Source organism: Littorina saxatilis, linkage group LG1 (genome assembly GCF_037325665.1).
Source record: "Littorina saxatilis isolate snail1 linkage group LG1, US_GU_Lsax_2.0, whole genome shotgun sequence".
Taxonomy (NCBI): domain Eukaryota; kingdom Metazoa; phylum Mollusca; class Gastropoda; order Littorinimorpha; family Littorinidae; genus Littorina; species Littorina saxatilis.
The window spans coordinates 108,383,323-108,401,766 of NC_090245.1; the positions used below are offsets into that span (position 1 = coordinate 108,383,323).

Sequence of the window (18,444 nt, forward strand, 5' to 3'; positions counted from 1 at the left end):
CGCGTACAAAGTACCGAGCGCCCGCGAAGGTTACATACGGCGTATGAATACTTCGGTCATTACAAACTGCGATGACTTTTGCGGGCAGCGTAGCTACGGAACGCAGTACGCTTGAACGCTGATAGAACTGAAAGAGGTTGTATCGAAGAATAACAACAACAAACCTCGCCCGCTTGGAAAGAAAACCAAACACTGAGATTGAGATATGCGCCTCCGGGAGTATTACGGAGGGAACTTCCTTTACTCTCAGAGAAAGGCAAGTAATTCTCTCTCCTATGTTTCTGGGAAACGATGTTTTTCTGCGGTTGGCAGACTATGGTTTTGGTATTTTTATCACATGATCATGGTGGACTCAGCAGAGACCACGTGGTGGTACTTCTTCAAATTGGATAAAGAATACTTTCTTACCAACTTTAACTTGATTAACTTGTATGCGTGCATACATACACATTATGAAAAAAATAAAAATTAAATTTAAAAAAAAATGGACAAGGAAGAATTAAAGTATGCAAACACAGGATGGGACATCTTTATTGGGATATAATCCTTTTCTTGGCAAAGGGTATCAAGAAGTCAGTTTATTGGGATATAATCCTTTTCTTGGCAAAGGGTATGAAGAAGTCAGTTGATCCTACAAATTCCATTTTCATGGAGAGTGTTTAAATCAGCTATCTGAGTGGTAAAAGATTAAACGTATGGATAAACTCAAGTGTTTACACTTTGAGATTTACACTCAGCTAAAATCTGTTGATACCACAGTGCCAGGAGACAATTCTTCAAATTCAACAGAACAAACTGCACATATATACTTATGTTCTGTTCCAGTGCACAACAATTTAATGTACATTACACTTTGAAGGGCATGTTATGAATAATATACAGTTGAAACCATGCCTTAGGGGCATGAATAAACTTGGTTGTTAACACATGAGTATTACACTCAGCTGAGTTTTCACAACATGCAAGATCGAGCAAGGCTCTGAATAATGCTCACAGGTGAGCTTCCTATAATGTTGTCATGCCTCTACTTATTCCTGGTTCGTAGGCAACACCTAAGCCTTTGACCTTTAACAAGGCCACATCTCTACTGTTGTCACCTAATCCTACGACTAGGTTCTCAGAAGTAGACAACAGGACCTGACAATAAGAGGCCGCCCTTAAATAACAGCTCTACATTGACAGGTGGGACTTTCTTTCGATTGTCCCTTTCTGGAGCAAGTTGACACAGTGGCAACAATGCAACTTGCCACTCGCCCGACTCAGGGGTTCTTGCTTCTCAGTCCAATAATCTATCCTTTTCTTCCCCAGATTTTACAGGGGGGATTCTGGACGAATGGGCTGAGTCGGTTGAGGTGACACTAGATTTACCAATCGAAAGTCAACCCTCCAGCCTGTTATCTATTCTCCTATTGGTTAAATTGAGGTGATATCTATTCTCCTATTGGTTAAATTGAGGTGATGTATTCGAAAGAAATATGTATTTTTTTACAAGTAAAATGACTATTTCTAAGAATACTCACCTCAATTTAACCAGAGACCCTCCAACCAACCCCGCTATTGACTTAATAGCTTCGAATTGAAACTGGGGATTATGGGCATCGGCACATGCGCAGAGAGGTACTACCGACAAGGGGAGACTACTCCCCTAAATGGTATACTGACGGAAATCTAGAGTTAGCGACCTTGTTTACAGTCTAGTACTTGTAACATAGGACGCTTCTCAGTCTAGCACTCGTAAGTAAGGTAACTCCTATTAGTTAAATTGAGGTGAGTATTCTTAGAAATAGTCATTTTACTTGTAAAAAAAATACATTTTTTAGTGCTTTGGAAGGTTCATGTTCTTGGTGCACTCCTGTTATGCTAGCAGTGTAAGCCTGAAATTAATGCTATGTTTTCTCTCTGTGTCCAGATGTACAGGTACATACGACAGCGAGTGCCGAGAGTGAATGAATTCTGTGTTGTGTGCGACTGCCCCCACGTCTTTCAGGCTAACGGAGCCATGTTGATGGTAAGTGACAACAGCAGCTGAGCGTCTTTTAGTTTATGTTCATGATGAAATAGCAAGTTATGCATTGCAAGACACTGTTGCAGCCTGAAAGTTATGCATTGCCAGAGATTGTTGCAGCCTGAAAGTTATGCATTGCAAGAGACTGCTGCAGCCTGAAACTTACGCAAGCAGTACAGATTCCGTGGAGAAAAGTGATGATACATATATTGTCCTAGATGAATACCCGCTTCGCCGGGTAGCCGGCTTCGCCGGGAAGAAGTAGTTGGAGCCGAACGCCGGCTTCGCCGGGTCCGAACAATGGACACGCCAAGCTTAGGTCCCTCCCAGATTCGTGGAATGGGAACAGTACAAAAATGATTCAGTGGCCATAATGCCATTCCTGACCATATCGAGTCCCATCCTTGTCGACGAATGTAACCGTGTTAATCACCTTTGGAGGCGAACTCCACTCAAACAGGATTGAGCAATTTAGAGCTTATCTCTAAGCCCTTTTGAAGTGTTATGACTTCTCAAAGGAAGGCCAGTACATACAAATACACAAAAGTCGCCAGACCACATCACAAACAGAACTGAACAATCCACAGGTGTTGCCCACATAGAGAGAGACACACACACACACAAACACAGAGAAGCCGTATATATAGAGAGATAGATGACAGTGTATTTTTCGCGTGACTATAAATTGATTCGACCTTTGCACTTTTACAGTGAGGATAATTTACGGGTCCAATTTACGTTCTGGACACTGCGGTGACCTTCTAAAAATAGTAACAGAACGCCGGGAATAACCGAAGATGCCCCCTCATACTATAGTGCACCATACGAAGGAAGGGAGGTAAACGCTGAAAACATGGAGAAGATAAGGAAGAGTTACTGGGAATGGTGAAATGAACAGAAAAACCAAAATCGGTTCAGCGCTGCGCGCTGAGAGCACGTGTTGAAATATCTCATCGATGATATTGTGTCCGGGGTGTAGCTGAATACGGTGTCCAAATTTGAAAAAGATCCACCGAGAACTTTGGCTTTGGTGTGTCGGTATGGGGGCCCGGGTGGCTGAGGTGGAACCAAAATCGGTTCAGCGCTGCGTGCTGAGAGCACGTGTTGAAATATCGACCAGGTTGTGTCCTGTCCCGGGTGTACCTGAATATGCCCACCAAATTTGAAGCAGATCCATCGAGAACTTTGGCCGTGCATCGCGCACAACCACACACACACACACACACACACACACAGACAGACAGACAGACAGACACTAGTCGTATATATATATAGATTCTAGTGATGATACATATATTGTATTCTAGTGATGATACATATGGATGAAGATGGGGGTTACTGCTTTAGGGTAACTCTATCAATCCTAGTTTTCACGCTTGCACATGTACATGATTGTATGAATGAATGCTTGAATGATATTAAAATCTGCTTTTCAACTTATGAAAATCTGCGTTACACCTTGTGAATATGCTATAATTCCAGCCCTCGGTGTGTTCGCGGGAGCTGTGCCTGTTCGCCTTCCAGACGCTGGGTGTGATGGCCAACGCTACGGCCGACATCGCCACTGGAGCTGAGGTCAGTGCTCACTACTAGGTGCTCACTCTAGTTATTGGTGAGCTGAGGTCAGTGCTCGCAGCTTTGTGCTCACTCTAGATATTGGTCACATTTCTGCTAGAGCAAAAAGCTGTTTGATCTGTCAATGGAGGATATTGGTGGGACTGACATGACAGTTAAAGCTCTGATTTTTTGTCGTCCTGGCATTACGTTCAGATTATGATGTTGGTCTTAAGTGGCCTGTCTGTCTGTATTATTGTGATGCTATTGTATTTTCAATGTGACGATTCCCTTTTCTCAAATGAACCCCTGTTGTCATGGTGATGATTCCCTGTTGTCATGGTGATGAGTCTGTTGTCATGGTGATGATTCCCTGTTGTCATGGTGATGAGTCTGTTGTCATGGTGATGACTGTGTTGTCATGGTGATGATTCCATGTTGTCATGGTGATGACTGTTTTCATGGTGATGTATCTGTGTTGTCATGGTGATGGCCCTGTTGTCATGGTGATGTATCTGTGTTGTCATGGTGATGGCCCTGTTGTCATGGTGATGATTCCCTCTTGTCATGGTGATGAGTCTGTTGTCATGGTGATGACTGTGTTGTCATGGTGATGATTCCCTGTTGTCATGGTGATGACTCTGTTTTCATGGTGATGTCTCTGTGTTGTCATGGTGATGATTCCATGTTGTCATGGTGATGACTGTTTTCATGGTGATGTCTCTGTGTTGTCATGGTGATGGCCCTGTTGTCATGGTGATGATTCTCTGTTGCTATGGTGATGTACAGGTGGTGGACCTGCTGATCACGATGGCTAAGGCGGCGTGTTTCTCCATGCGTCAGGCCACCATCTTCACCCCCTTCCCCAACATCGTCGACCCCAGCAACCGCGGCGCGTTCGCCCTCAGTGAAAAGGTCAGTGCTCTGTGTAGTTTACTGCGTAGTCGTACACACACGGAAACGCAGGCACTCACACACACTCACTCACACACACACACACACACACACACACACACACACACACACACACACGCACGCACGCACGCACACGCACACACACACACACACACACACACAGAGATTCTCTTTGTCAGTGACAACTACCACTGATGTAAAAATGTTCCCCCGTGATGGTGATGTTTGCAGAAAAAGGACTTCAAGAAAGTGGAGGGCCTGCTGAAGAACTTGCCGCACATGAGTGTCCTCACCGGCAACACCTGCAGTCACCTACACAAGGCACTCGACAAGAAGGACCCCCTCTTGTATCCGCTTCTGTCATGGTGTGTAGCGTTGTGTCTGTGTTTAGCTAGAGTGTGTCAGTGCGTGTCATTACACCTAACACCTGCAGTCACTTACACAAGCCACTTGTCAAAAAGGATCCTCTGTTGGATCATCTTCTGTTGTAGTATGTAGCATTGTCCGTGTGTTATTGACGGGCGCATGTAGCATTGTCCGTGTGTTATTGACGGGCGCATGTAGCATTGTCCGTGTGTTATTGACTGTTGTAGTATGTAGCATTGTCCGTGTGTTATTGACTGTTGTAGTATGTAGCATTGTGCGTGTTACTGACGGGCCCAAGGCCTTGTGGATAAGACGCCGGCCTCCCAAGCGGAAGGTTGTGGGTTTGAATCCCGTCTGGCAGCGCCTGGTGGGTTAAGGGTGGACATTTTTCCGATCTCCCAAGTCAGCTTATGTGCAGATCTGCTAGTGCCTTATCTCCCTTCGTGTGTACACGCAAGCACAAGACCAAGTGCACACGGAAAAGATCCTGTAATCCATGTCAGATTTCGATGGGTTACAGAAACAAGAAAATATCCAGCATGCTACCCCCAAAAGCGGCGTATTGCTGCCTAAAAGGTCATTCACTTAAAACTGTGGGAGTTCCAGTCCATGAACGAAGAAGAAAAAGAAGTCTGTGTTTAGCTAGAGGATGTCGGTGCTTGTCATTACAACTAACACCAGGAATGACTAAGCTAGGATAAGGTAACTCGGATGCTAAAACTTGAAATCCAGAGTTAACAGAGATTGTATGTAGACACAATTATTCTAACATCCAGCCTGATAGATGATTTAAAATTCTTGTTCTTGATGTGTGTGAAAAGTATTTTGCCAAGAGATGTGCACAGTTTGTGGAGGTGTGTCATGAGCCAGAATGTTTTAACCTTTGCTGATACACTGGCAGCTGCTTAACGTTATGTCTCTGTGTGTCCAGGATCATCTACAGCAACAGATCCCACATTGTCAAGCTGCCACCAGAGAAGGTGAGTTGTGCTGACAGTGCAAATTGTCTAGCTTAACTTTGATCTGCTCTTAACAGACACATGCACAGTTTGCATTCACATGAGTATCCCTACATCCCAAAGTCTAGAAATTGTTCACCCACCGCAAAGTTTGTGAGGCGTCTCAGCACCTTGATGTCGTCATATCCCCATGTTTTTAGCCGTCTCAGCACCTTGATGTCGTCATAGCCCCATGTTTTTAGGTGTCTCAGCACCTTGATGTCGTCATAGCCCCATGTTTTTAGGCGTCTCAGCACCTTGATGTCGTCATAGCCCCATGTTTTTAGGTGTCTCAGCACCTTGATGTCGTCATAGCCCCATGTTTTTAGGTGTCTCAGCACCTTGATGTCGTCATAGCCCCATGTTTTTAGGTGTATCAGCACCTTGATGTCGTCATATCCCCATGTTTTTAGGCGTCTCAGCACCTTGATGTCGTCATAGCCCCATGTTTTTAGGCGTCTCATCACCTTGATGTCGTCATAGCCCCATGTTTTTAGGCGTCTCATCACCTTGATGTCGTCATAGCCCCATGTTTTTAGGCGTCTCATCACCTTGATGTCGTCATAGCCCCATGTTTTTAGGCGTCTCAGCACCTTGATGTCGTCATATCCCCATGTTTTTAGGCGTCTCAGCACCTTGATGTCGTCATAGCCCCATGTTTTTAGGCGTCTCAGCACCTTGATGTCGTCATAGCCCCATGTTTTTAGGCGTCTCATCACCTTGATGTCGTCATAGCCCCATGTTTTTAGGCGTCTCATCACCTTGATGTCGTCATAGCCCCATGTTTTTAGGCGTCTCATCACCTTGATGTTGTCATATCCCCATGTGTTTAGGCGTCTGAGCACCTTGATGTCGTCATAGCCCCATGTTTTTAGGTGTCTCAGCACCTTGATGTCGTCATAGCCCCATGTTTTTAGGTGTCTCAGCACCTTGATGTCGTCATAGCCCCATGTTTTTAGGTGTCTCAGCACCTTGATGTCGTCATAGCCCCATGTTTTTAGGTGTCTCATCACCTTGATGTCGTCATAGCCCCATGTTTTTAGGCGACTCATCACCTTGATGTCGTCATAGCCCCATGTTTTTAGGCGTCTCGGCACCTTGATGTCGTCATATCCCCATGTTTTTAGGCGTCTCAGCACCTTGATGTCGTCATATCCCCATGTTTTTAGGCGTCTCGGCACCTTGATGTCGTCATAGCCCCATGTTTTTAGGTGTCTCAGCACCTTGATGTCGTCATAGCCCCATGTTTTTAGGTGTCTCAGCACCTTGATGTCGTCATAGCCCCATGTTTTTAGGTGTCTCAGCACCTTGATATCGTCATATCCCCATGTTTTTAGGCAGGGTTCGACACTAGCGGGGGCGGGGGGCAGAACGCCCCAGAGTTTTGTGTTCCGCCCCAAACATTGCCGAAGCTTGGGGCCCAACAATTCCAACAATGACAAACCGAAAATTCTAATGCCAGAGCCAATCACTAAAAATCGCCAGTCAAAGTCGTCACTGAAATTTGCGTTACGATCAATGCCGCAGTCAAGAAAAAAAAAACCATTGAAATCGTCGAAGGACAATGCCGCAAGGGAAATAACTCCCAGATTGTGCTCTTTAGCGTGAGAGATAAGTATCGCCTTCAAATGCCAAACGCAAAATGTGGCGACACATCCCTGGTGTAAAAAGACATGGTAATGAAGATGAAGAACAGGGTGGAGAGAAACGAAAAAAGGAGACCGATGCAGCCAAAAGCGCGAAGCGCTGTCGTAATTTCAATGTCAAATAGTTGAAAGAATTTCTGTGGCTTCAGTACGATGAAGAAAAACAGACAATGCATTGCCGCACGTGAATACTGAGAGTGGACCCCAGATTTTTGTTTTCCGCCCCAGCAATTTCCATCTCTGTGGCCCCAGGCCAAATAAGTTAGTGTCGACCCCTGTGAGGCGTCTCGGCACCTTGATGTCGTCATAGCCCCATGTTTTCAGGGATGAAAGTTCCCATCAGGAAATGAAGAATTCCTGATATGAGTTATTGTTTTCTGATACATTTTCTGAATTTCCAAACATTTAAGAAGGGGGAACAAAATGAACAAATGAGGATCATCTGAGTGAACCCAGTTTTTTTTCTCCCTGATTCATAATTGTACACCTTTTATCTCTGTTATTGTTTTTATGGACTGTGTGCAGTTGCTGAAGTGCATGTCGACGCCCCACCAGTTCCTGCTGCTCAGCAGTCCCCCCGCACAGGAGAAGGAATTTCAGGAGCTGAAGGCTCAGTACGGCAGCTGTTTTGCTTTCCAGTGAGTCCCAGTCTTATCTCATGTCTTACTTTGCTGTACCTTTAGAGCTGAAGGCACAGTACGGCAGCTGTATTCATGTCTTTATTTTATGATGTCTTCAGTGCTTTTGGCGTGTCATTTATGATGACTGTCTTGCCACGCCTTCCTACACTGACATGTATTTTGGTCGCATTGCTAAGTGCCAGCACTCCATCCTGCAGTGGCTGTAATATGAACCTGTCTATTATATCACTATATGTGATTTTCGTTTGTTTCAACATCTGCCATCACCCGATAATAGTAATATATACACTGTTTTGTTTTCAGCGGATCGTCCATAGAGAACTGGCATGCAATCATCAGACAAGGGTTGATAGTTGCATCAGGGACCAAATTTCAGGTACGTACTGTTTGTGTGTGTGCGTGTGTGCGTGTGTGTGTGTGCGTGTGCGTGTGCGTGTGTGTGTGTGTGCGTGCGCAGGTGCATGTGTGTTGTTAATGTATGTAAAATTTTCAGGAAAACTTACACCTATTTGTGTTGATTCATGAATGCAAGTTTGTGATTGTAAAAATGAAAACTGTTCTTTTAGAGCATTGCATATCAAACTCTTGACAGTTTTTTTTGACTGTACAAAACCGCCAAAGCACAAGGTGTGATTTGAACCTCATGCTGTATGTGTCTGTATGTGTATGTGCATGCTGTCATGTGTGTGTGTGTTACAGATTAACGGCGCTGCCCACGGCAAAGGGATCTACCTGAGCCCGCTGTCCACCTACTCCTTCAGCTACTCTCGCATGGGCCATCACCTGCACAACCTGCAAACACCTGTGGTACGACAAACACCTGTCGTGTGTGTGTGTGTGTGTGTGTGTGTGTGTGTGTGGGTGTGGGTGTGTGAGAGAGCATGGCCATTACCTGCACAACCTACAAACACCTGCGGAACGACACACACCTATTACGTCCATTCTTCTTTCACTTTGTTTCATCATTATAGTCATTAGTGTATGCCTTGGTTTCTGTTAGCCTGGGTAGATACGTTGTTGTTGTTGTTGTTGTTGTTGTTGTTGTTGTTGTTGTTGTTGTTGTTGTTGTTGTTGTTGTTGTTGTTGTTGTTGTTGTTGTTGTTGTTGTTGTTGTTGTTGTTGTTGTTGTTGTTGGCTGCCTGCCTGCCAGCGTGCGTGTGTACATGCCTTTGTTTTAATTTTGTTTTGTTTTTTGAAAGGCTGTGATGTTGATTGTTTGTCATTTCACTTGGTGTGTGTTTTCTTTCAGGCAAAGCCAAGTGTAGATAAAAACCGTTTCCTATCCAGTTCTCACCTGAACTGTATTGCCCTTTGTGAAGGTAAGCCAGTCGGTCTCATTTGTGTTCGTACAATCATTTGTGTACACAAACATCTAAAGTCAATTTTGTAATGATGACATCACAAGCTGATGATGATGATGATGATGATTTATTCTGATGATGAAGATTCCATATCTTCCTTGTGATGATGACATCATGCGTTGTATTCTAGTGATTATGATGTAATGTGATGTTGATGCTGATGACATCATAATTGTTTAATCTGGTTATGATGGCATGATGTCATGTTTGTGATATTACATGTGTTGGAGTCTTGTGGTGATTACATCAGGACATAGTCATGCAGGTGACATTGAGATGTGTTTGTGTTCTAGTGATGATGACATAATTTTTTTTTCTAGTGATGATGACATATATTGTATTCTAGTGATGATGACATCTTATGTTGTAATCTAGTGATGATGACATATGTTGTATTCCATGCTGGTGATGATGCCATCATATAAACATTTAGTGTCACTATGTTCTCACTGTGTATGATTGGTTGACACAGTCATCCAGTCGCCAGAGCTGCACAAGAAGACCAATGAGATCTGGGTGGTTACCAAGGAGTCGCACATCTGCACACGATTCTTCTTTGTGTCAGTATCTGGTCTTACACTTCTTCTTTGTTTAAATAAAAAGAAAACACACCAGTAACCAGGTTAGGTACGTTTATATCAATATTTCGGCATGTAACTGCCTTCTTTGGGATGGTATGGACAGAATGGAATGATCATAACTTAATGAATAAATTATATATTTGAATTATTTAAAAACTTATAACTTCTTCTTTGTGTGAGTATCTTGTCTTATACTTCTTCTTTGTGTCAGTATCTTGTCTTTACACTTCTTCTTTGTGTCAGTATCTTGTCTTATACTTCTTCTTTGTGTCAGTATCTTGTCTTATACTTCTTCTTTGTGTCAGTATCTTGTCTTATACTTCTTCTTTGTGTCAGTATCTTGTCTTACACTTCTTCTTTGTGTCAGTATCTTGTCTTACACTTCTTCTTTGTGTCAGTATCTTGTCTTATACTTCTTCTTTGTGTCAGTATCTTATCTTTACACTTCTTCTTTGTGACAGTATCTTATCTTTACACTTCTTCTTTGTGACAGTATCTTGTCTTTACACTTCTTCTTTGTGACAGTATCTTATCTTTACACTTCTTTGTGACAGTATCTTATCTTTACACTTCTTCTTTGTGACAGTATCTTATCTTTACACTTCTTTGTGACAGTATCTTATCTTTACACTTCTTCTTTGTGACAGTATCTTGTCTTACACTTCTTCTTTGTGACAGTATCTTATCTTTACACTTCTTCTTTGTGTCAGTATCTTGTCTTACACCTGTCTTAATCACTGTGTATCTGTGTAATCTGCATATGGTGTCTGTCTTACTTTTACACTGTGTGCCTATTTTTTGATAGCTTGGACTTACTGCTAAAGATTCTTCTAATCTAATTATTTAATATGGCATGCAGGCTTAATTATTTGTACAAAGATTTGCACAGGTTTTTTGCAGTTATGCATCCATTGTTTTAATAAAGAGAGATTGGGCCTAGGGAAAGGGAGAGAAACAGGTGACACATGAGAAATGGTGTCATGTGCTACAAGACACATACCAAACAGTCAAAAACGACCAAAAGTCAACAAGATCAGACATAAATGAAACGGGTATTTTGGCTGGGGAAGTGATGCATGCCACTGAGTTGCTGTAACCCACTATTATAACCTTCGACAGCTGATCTTTACAGTCATAAAGACAGAATGGTAGGAACCAGTTTGGTTGACAAGATGTTATTGTTAAACAGAGAAGGGACAAGAAGGGAGGTGAGGGGGGGGGGGGGGGGAGGGAGAGAGAGGGAGTGACCACTACATATATCTTAGTCTGTGAAAAATAAACATCCAAAACCAAACAGACGGCCCATGTTGCAACATTCACAATCACACACAAGAAAGGTATGTTATTGAAAGGTATGTTGTTGAAAGGTATGTTATTGAAAGGTATGTTGTTGAAAGGTATGTTATTGAAAGGTATGTTGTTGAAAGGTATGTTATTGAAAGGTATGTTATTGAAAGGTATGTTGTTGAAAGGTATGTTATTGAAAGGTATGTTGTTGAAAGGTATGTTGTTGAAAGGTATGTTGTTGAAAGGTATGTTGTTGAAAGGTATGTTGTTGAAAGGTATGTTATTGAAAGGTTAGATTAAATGAATATATAACGTTCCAATAAGATATCTGTCTTGTTCTTTGTCTGGGAGTTAATAGCTGGCTGTGTGCTCCATGTACAGGTACGAAGACGGGCAGGTGGGCAGCAGTGTTGTGGACATGACGCACAGCAAGTGGTGCCGCCTGGTGGAGGACGCGCTGGCCAGTTGTTTCATGCCTGTTGTGCCCAGCAGAGCCAGGGAACAGGCGCACCTCAACAGGACCAGCTAGTCCACGTTGTCATGGAGACAGCTAGTCCACGTTGTCATGGAGACAGCTAGTCCACGTTGTCATGGAGACAGCTAGTCCACGTTGTCATGGAGACAACTAGTTGTTGTCTTCATGCCTGTGGTGCCAGACAGAGCCCGGGAACACTCACACAGCTGCTTTTAGTCTTCATGCTTGTACAGAGCTTGGGAGCACAGGCACGTCGACAGGACCAGCTAGTCCACAGTGTCATGGAGGCAGCTAGTCCCCAGTGTCATGGAGGCAGCTAGTCGGGGCGAGGTGGTCCATGTTGTGCTGCTGTGTGAACACTGCTGGCTTCTATGGTGTGGACTTGAGACATCTTAGACCGTGCGGGTCGTTCATTCCTGTGTGTCTTCTTCTGAAAAGTGTGAGCGGAGACGTTTCATTTTATGAAACTGTTTCTTTTGTTGTGTGTGTGTGTGTGTGTGTGTGTGTGTGTGTGTGTGTGTGTGTGTGTGTGTGTGTGTGTGTGTGTGTTTCTTTGATGGGTGCAAACTTTGAGTTGGGACTGCTAATCATGAAAGAGTCTTTGGAGGCTGCAAATTGAAAGCTTGGATGGAGTAGAAATGCTCCATTGTGGATGGTGTTTGTTGATGCGTCGCTGGACGTAGATGTATATTTTACAAGACAGGAATACTGAAGCAAGGTAAGTGGATGTGGGGCATTAAAACCCATGGGATCTCAATGACGCAGTGAACAGTAGCACCTTACCTTTAGCCTACCAACACACCACTTTATAAAACCCATGGGATCTCAATGACGCAGTGAACGGTAGCACCTTACCTTTAGCCTACCAACACACCACTTTATAAAACCCATGGGATCTCAATGACCAGTGAACAGTAGCACCTTACCTTTAAGCCTACCAACACACCACTTTATAAAACCCATGGGATCTCAATGACGCAGTGAACAGTAGCACCTTACCTTTAACCTACCAACACACCACTTTATAAAACCCATGGGATCTCAATGACAGCCGGTGAACAGTAGCACCTTACCTTTAAGCCTACCAACACACCACTTTATAAAACCCATGGGATCTCAATGACCAGTGAACAGTAGCACCTTACCTTTAAGCCTACCAACACACCACTTTATAAAACTCCTTCTCAAATATTGTTGTACAGATATTAAGAGTGGTTTCAGTCAGGCCTGGGCGGTCAACAGGAGGAGTAGGGACAGCGTGCAGCGTTCATCGCCATCTTCAGTGTATCACAAGGACAGTGGAACCCACCTTTTAAGACCTTCACAAATCTGAGACAACCCGGTCTTAACAATAACAATAACAATAACAACACTTAAGTGTCCATTAAAATGTTACATAAAAATGGAAAATTTTCTTTAGAAAGGGGTCAGATTAAACGGCCAATACAGCCAAGTTAGCTGTGTTATGACTGCCACAGATCTGACCAGTACTTAACATGCACTACGGCCAATACAGCCAAGTTAGCTGTGTTATGACTGCCACAGATCTGACCAGTACTTAACATGCACTACGGCCAATACAGCCAAGTTAGCTGTGTTATGACTGCCACAGATCTGACCAGTACTTAACATGCACTACGGCCATCCTTCCATTCAGACACATAACAAAACTCAACAGCCTGGCTGCTTTGTGTGGGTGGTAGGAATTTGTGAATGAATTAATATTACAGATTGACAATGATATTATAGTTGTCACTTACAACATTTTTTTGTAGGAGAACAAGGTACTGTATTTTGACTTTGTTATCTGAGTTATTGAACGTCTTTGTTGTGATGGCGTGTGTCAATAACATGACGGATGTTGTTCTTGGTGTTCAAGGCTTGAAGTGAACTCAAAACGGATATCATATCACAACTGTCCAGTCCCATACATTTCTCTCCCAAAGATTTGGCGTGCAAAAAGTCTTTGACAACTGTTAAAATACTATAATTAAGTGCTCTTCATTTTTTTGTCGCTGTATTTTTTGTTTTTGGTGTGTGTTTGTGTGTGTTGCCAAAATATATGTATGACAAGGATTGTGTTACTGCAGTGATGCAGGTGTGTTAAGGAAAACTTGTTACTGCTGTGATGCAGGTATATGTTGAGGGAAACTTGTTACTGCAATGATGCAGGTGCTCTACCAACATGTTATGGGCTGAGCTGAGATGAGTTAGGTTCTATTTGTTCATGCACAGAGACAAGGTCATGACAGTGGAACCCCCTTTTTAAGACCCCCCAATTTCAGACTTCCTCCTTTTAAGACCTGATTTTGTCAGACTTGTGAAGGTCTTAAGGTTCAGTCAGTGTGGCTGTGGTTTAGTCAGTGTGGCTGTGGTTCAGTCAGTGTGGCTGTGGTTCAGTCAGTGTGGCTGTGGTTAAGTCAGTGTGGCTGTGGTTAAGTCAGTGTGGCTGTGGTTAAGTCAGTGTGGCTGTGGTTCAGTCAGTGTGGCTGTGGTTCAGTCAGTGTGGCTGTGGTTAAGTCAGTGTGGCTGTGGTTAAGTCAGTGTGGCTGTGGTTAAGTCAGTGTGGCTGTGCCCTGACATGGATCAGTCAGTGAGTGTGAGAAGCACTCACCTTTCTCTGCTGGGACTGGCTTTACCTGGTAGACAGTTCTGACTTGCTCATTGTACACGCTCTGTTTGTGTCTACTTTTATGTTCTTTTAATAATGTATGAAAATCTTCCTCCTTTTGGAGGAATTGTTCCTTTTGAACCTCTCTAGGTGTTCCTATTTTGATGCTGTAACTGTAAGCACTCCTCCTGTGTAAATCTGTTCCCCCTTTCTCTTACATCAGGGTTAAGGAAAACTGAAAAAAATTGTCTACATTTTGTGTTATACATGTATACGATTTGGCAAACCTAATTTCCTCCAGTTTGACGATTTTCTATTCTCATGTCTGTTTAATGATTTCAGATTTATGTGTATTTCCCACTGACCTGGGGGTGTCAGTAACGCACCTCTGTCCGTGCAAAGCTTGGCTGAGGGATAAATTGATAAGGTGTGTGCAGGGAGGCTTCACAGTTACCATGGAGATGGATGTACATGTAGTGTTCATTTGTGCTGGGGGGGTTGCTCATTTTGTTGTTTCGTTTTACAGATATTTGTTGATTCCTTTGTTCAGTACTGAAATGGAGAATTACAGCTGATTGCTACTTTTACAAAGAATGTCATGTTTTTAGCTGCACACTATTTTGTTACATGTACATTTCTGACAAAAGGACTAGTTACTGAAGTCTTTTTTTATTGATTTTAATTAGTGTTCCTTAAGGCAATGTGAGGCACTAAAATTACCAGAATTAAACTTGGAGAATAAATGAATTAACTTAGTTTTCTGGGAAGTTATTGAAGTGAATTATGAAAATAAATGAAAAATGTGTGAATACTAAAGGACATAAACAACCGTTGCTATGGAATCTGGCATAAACAGCGCCATATTGGATTTCTAGGAAATGGTTTTACAGCAACATCATACTTCTGAAATGCATAATATTTGGCACAAGGATACACATGACTTATATCTACAATCATATAGAATGATTTTTTTACAAAAGACTTGAGTTGAATTTATATTAATTTTTGTAATAAAGATTAATGAATATACAGTTAAAAATGTATTTATCCATATTACAAAAATTAGTTTGAATTCAACTGTAGTCTTTTGTCAAAACATCGTTCTATATGATTGTAGATATATGCCATGTGTATACTTGTGCCAATTATTATGCATTTCTGATGTATGATGTTGCTGTAAAACCGTTTGCTAGAAATCCAACATGGCGGCTGTTTCCATAGCAACGGCAGTCTATGTCTATTAGTATTCACAATTTTTTAATTCATTTTTATAAGTCACTTCAATACCTACCAAGAAAACAAGGTTATTCCATGTATTCTCAAAGTTGAATTTGAGTGCCTCACATTGCCTTAAGGAAGTGAAGCAAAACATTCCCCATAACAATTTATCTCCGATTTTAGTCTTTAAAAGATTATAAACAGCTGTTTGTTCATTTTGTAAGTCTTTAGCCATTGTGATGTGTGCTAAACAGCATGGTAATTGTGTGGTATGTGTTGAGTTTTGTGTGGAGGGTTTTCCTTTCTTTGTCAGTGGAAAATTTTCTGTTTGCTTCTCTACTCCCTTTTTTTTTTTTTCTTTTTTTTTCTCCAGTTAACTTTGGATAGAATTTCTTAATTGTGTGTTTCAGCTTGACTTGAAATAGAATTTGTTTAATGTTTGTGATTTATCAGTTTGACTGAAGTAACATTACAATCGGAATCATGTTTTGACAGTACCTCGATGGACTCGATGGACTCGGGGCTGTTCAACGTCATTTTAATTTTTGCCAAGAAGCCTTTTGCAAGTGTGTGTGTGTGTGTGTGTGTGTGTGTGTGTGTGTGTGTGTGTGTGTGTGTGTGTGTGTGTGTGTGTGTGTGTGTGTGTGTGTGTGTGTGTGTGTGTGTGTGTGTGTGTGTGTGTGTGTGTGTGTGTGTGTGTGTGTGTGTGTGTGTGTGTGTGTGTGTGTGTGTGTGTGTGTGTGTGTGTGTGTGTGTGTGTGTGTGTGTGTGTGTGTGTGTGTGTGTGTGTGTGTGTGTGTGTGTGTGTGTGTGTGTGTGTGTGTGTGTGTGTGTGTGTGTGTGTGTGTGTGTGTGTGTGTGTGTGTGTGTGTGTGTGTGTGTGTGTGTGTGTGTGTGTGTGTGTGTGTGTGTGTGTGTGTGTGTGTGTGTGTGTGTGTGTGTGTGTGTGTGTGTGTGTGTGTGTGTGTGTGTGTGTGTGTGTGTGTGTGTGTGTGTGTGTGTGTGTGTGTGTGTGTGTGTGTGTGTGTGTGTGTGTGTGTGTGTGTGTGTGTGTGTGTGTGTGTGTGTGTGTGTGTGTGTGTGTGTGTGTGTGTGTGTGTGTGTGTGTGTGTGTGTGTGTGTGTGTGTGTGTGTGTGTGTGTGTGTGTGTGTGTGTGTGTGTGTGTGTGTGTGTGTGTGTGTGTGTGTGCTGTGCTAAGTTGATGTTGTTTTCTTCAAGGTGAGCTTTTCATAAGAATGTTTGAAGAGTAACCAGAAAAGCTCGTAAGAGGCGACTAACGGATTCTGTTTCTCCTTTTACCCTTGTTAAGTGTTTCTTGTATAGAATAATCAATGTTTGTAAAGATTTTAGTCAAGCAGTATGTATTGTAAGAAATGTTAAGTCCTTTGTACTGGAAACTTGCATTCTCCCAGTAAGGTCATATATTGTACTACGTTGCAAGCCCCTGGAGCAATTTTTTGATTAGTGCTTTTGTGAACAAGAAACAATTAACAAGTGGCTCTATCCCATCTCCCCCCTTTCCCCTATCCCATCTCCCCCCTTTCCCCGTCGCGATATAACCTTCGTGGTTGAAAACGACGTTAAACACCAAAGAAAGAAAGAAAGAAAAGCTTACGATCTATATTACAATGTATTATAATGATACTATAGAAGTTGCTTGGTTGACTGGTTGAATGTGACAAACACAAGGGTTGACGGTGTCTGCATGTTTGATACAACAATATATTTTATGTACAGTTTCATTGATATCCCAACTCGTGTAAGCAGTCGTGTTCACCACCTAGTTCTGTCGTCCATCGCTGAAGAAGTAGAAGAAGAAGAACGGTCCAGGCTTTTACGCAAGATGATGAAATCCTTCAACTTGAAAACAAGATCAACCACCTGGCTGCTCCATGCAGACTGGGCATTATTTTAATTGATTTGTTTTGCATTCTTTTCTTTTCTTTTCTTTTCTTTTGTTTTGTTAGAATTTCTTTCATAGTGACATCTATGTCGATCTGCTAAATTATTCAGCAAAAAATGTCGACTGTCATCATTGCCCAGAAACCTGCCTGACTGTTGAGTTTTGCTGTTCGGTCAAGCTGAATGAAGTTGTTATCCAAAGTAAGCCTGGCTGTTGAGTTTTGCTGTACGGTCAAGCTGAATGAAGTTGTTATCCAAAGTAAGCCGGGCAGACTTGTGGTGGTGTCTGATCGCTTGCACGACTAGTACTGTACCCTTCATCTTGTGTCATGCTCTCTTCGCGCTCACAGGTTATGACTCATGTTTGGTTCTGTAATGAAATGTTTTGTGGTTTGAATGTATAATTATCTGATTTTGTGAAAAGAAACACAGCTGATCTCTTCAGACATACGGGTAAAACTGAATGTTCAACTTTTTGTCCACCTGTCTTGGTCTCTATGCAAAGTAGGATCTGTGTGCTGTCCACCCTTCAACCTACATGTCAGGTGTTTCTATCACCTGTCCCCCCTTCAACCTACATGTCAGGTGTTTCTATCACCTGTCCCCCCTTCAACCTACATGTCAGCTGTTTCTATCACCTGTCCCCCCTTCAACCTACATGTCAGGTGTTTCTATCACCTGTCCACCCTTCAACCTACATGTCAGGTGTTTCTATCACATGTCCCCCCTTCAACCTACATGTCAGGTGTTTCTATCACATGTCCCCCCTTCAACCTACATGTCAGCTGTTTCTATCACATGTCCCCCCTTCAACCTATATGTCAGCTGTTTCTATCACCGGTCCACCCTTCAACCTACATGTCAGGTGTTTCTATCACATGTC

The 18,444-nt window shown here is 42.6% G+C and overlaps 1 protein-coding gene across 1 annotated transcript in view; it reads left to right on the forward strand.

The window, feature by feature from the left end:
- Nucleotides 1–16,196, forward strand: part of LOC138949573 (protein mono-ADP-ribosyltransferase PARP6-like) — a 47,356-nt gene extending 31,160 nt beyond the window's left edge. Inside the window, exons 12-22 of the mRNA XM_070321411.1 lie at nucleotides 1,910–2,008; nucleotides 3,488–3,580; nucleotides 4,349–4,474; nucleotides 4,706–4,839; nucleotides 5,772–5,820; nucleotides 8,010–8,122; nucleotides 8,429–8,501; nucleotides 8,825–8,932; nucleotides 9,375–9,444; nucleotides 9,959–10,046; nucleotides 11,736–16,196. Coding sequence (XP_070177512.1) covers nucleotides 1,910–2,008; nucleotides 3,488–3,580; nucleotides 4,349–4,474; nucleotides 4,706–4,839; nucleotides 5,772–5,820; nucleotides 8,010–8,122; nucleotides 8,429–8,501; nucleotides 8,825–8,932; nucleotides 9,375–9,444; nucleotides 9,959–10,046; nucleotides 11,736–11,883 — 1,101 coding nt within the window. The 3' untranslated portion in view covers nucleotides 11,884–16,196. The remainder of the gene's footprint in view (nucleotides 1–1,909; nucleotides 2,009–3,487; nucleotides 3,581–4,348; nucleotides 4,475–4,705; nucleotides 4,840–5,771; nucleotides 5,821–8,009; nucleotides 8,123–8,428; nucleotides 8,502–8,824; nucleotides 8,933–9,374; nucleotides 9,445–9,958; nucleotides 10,047–11,735) is intronic.
- Nucleotides 16,197–18,444: the final 2,248 nt, after the last annotated feature.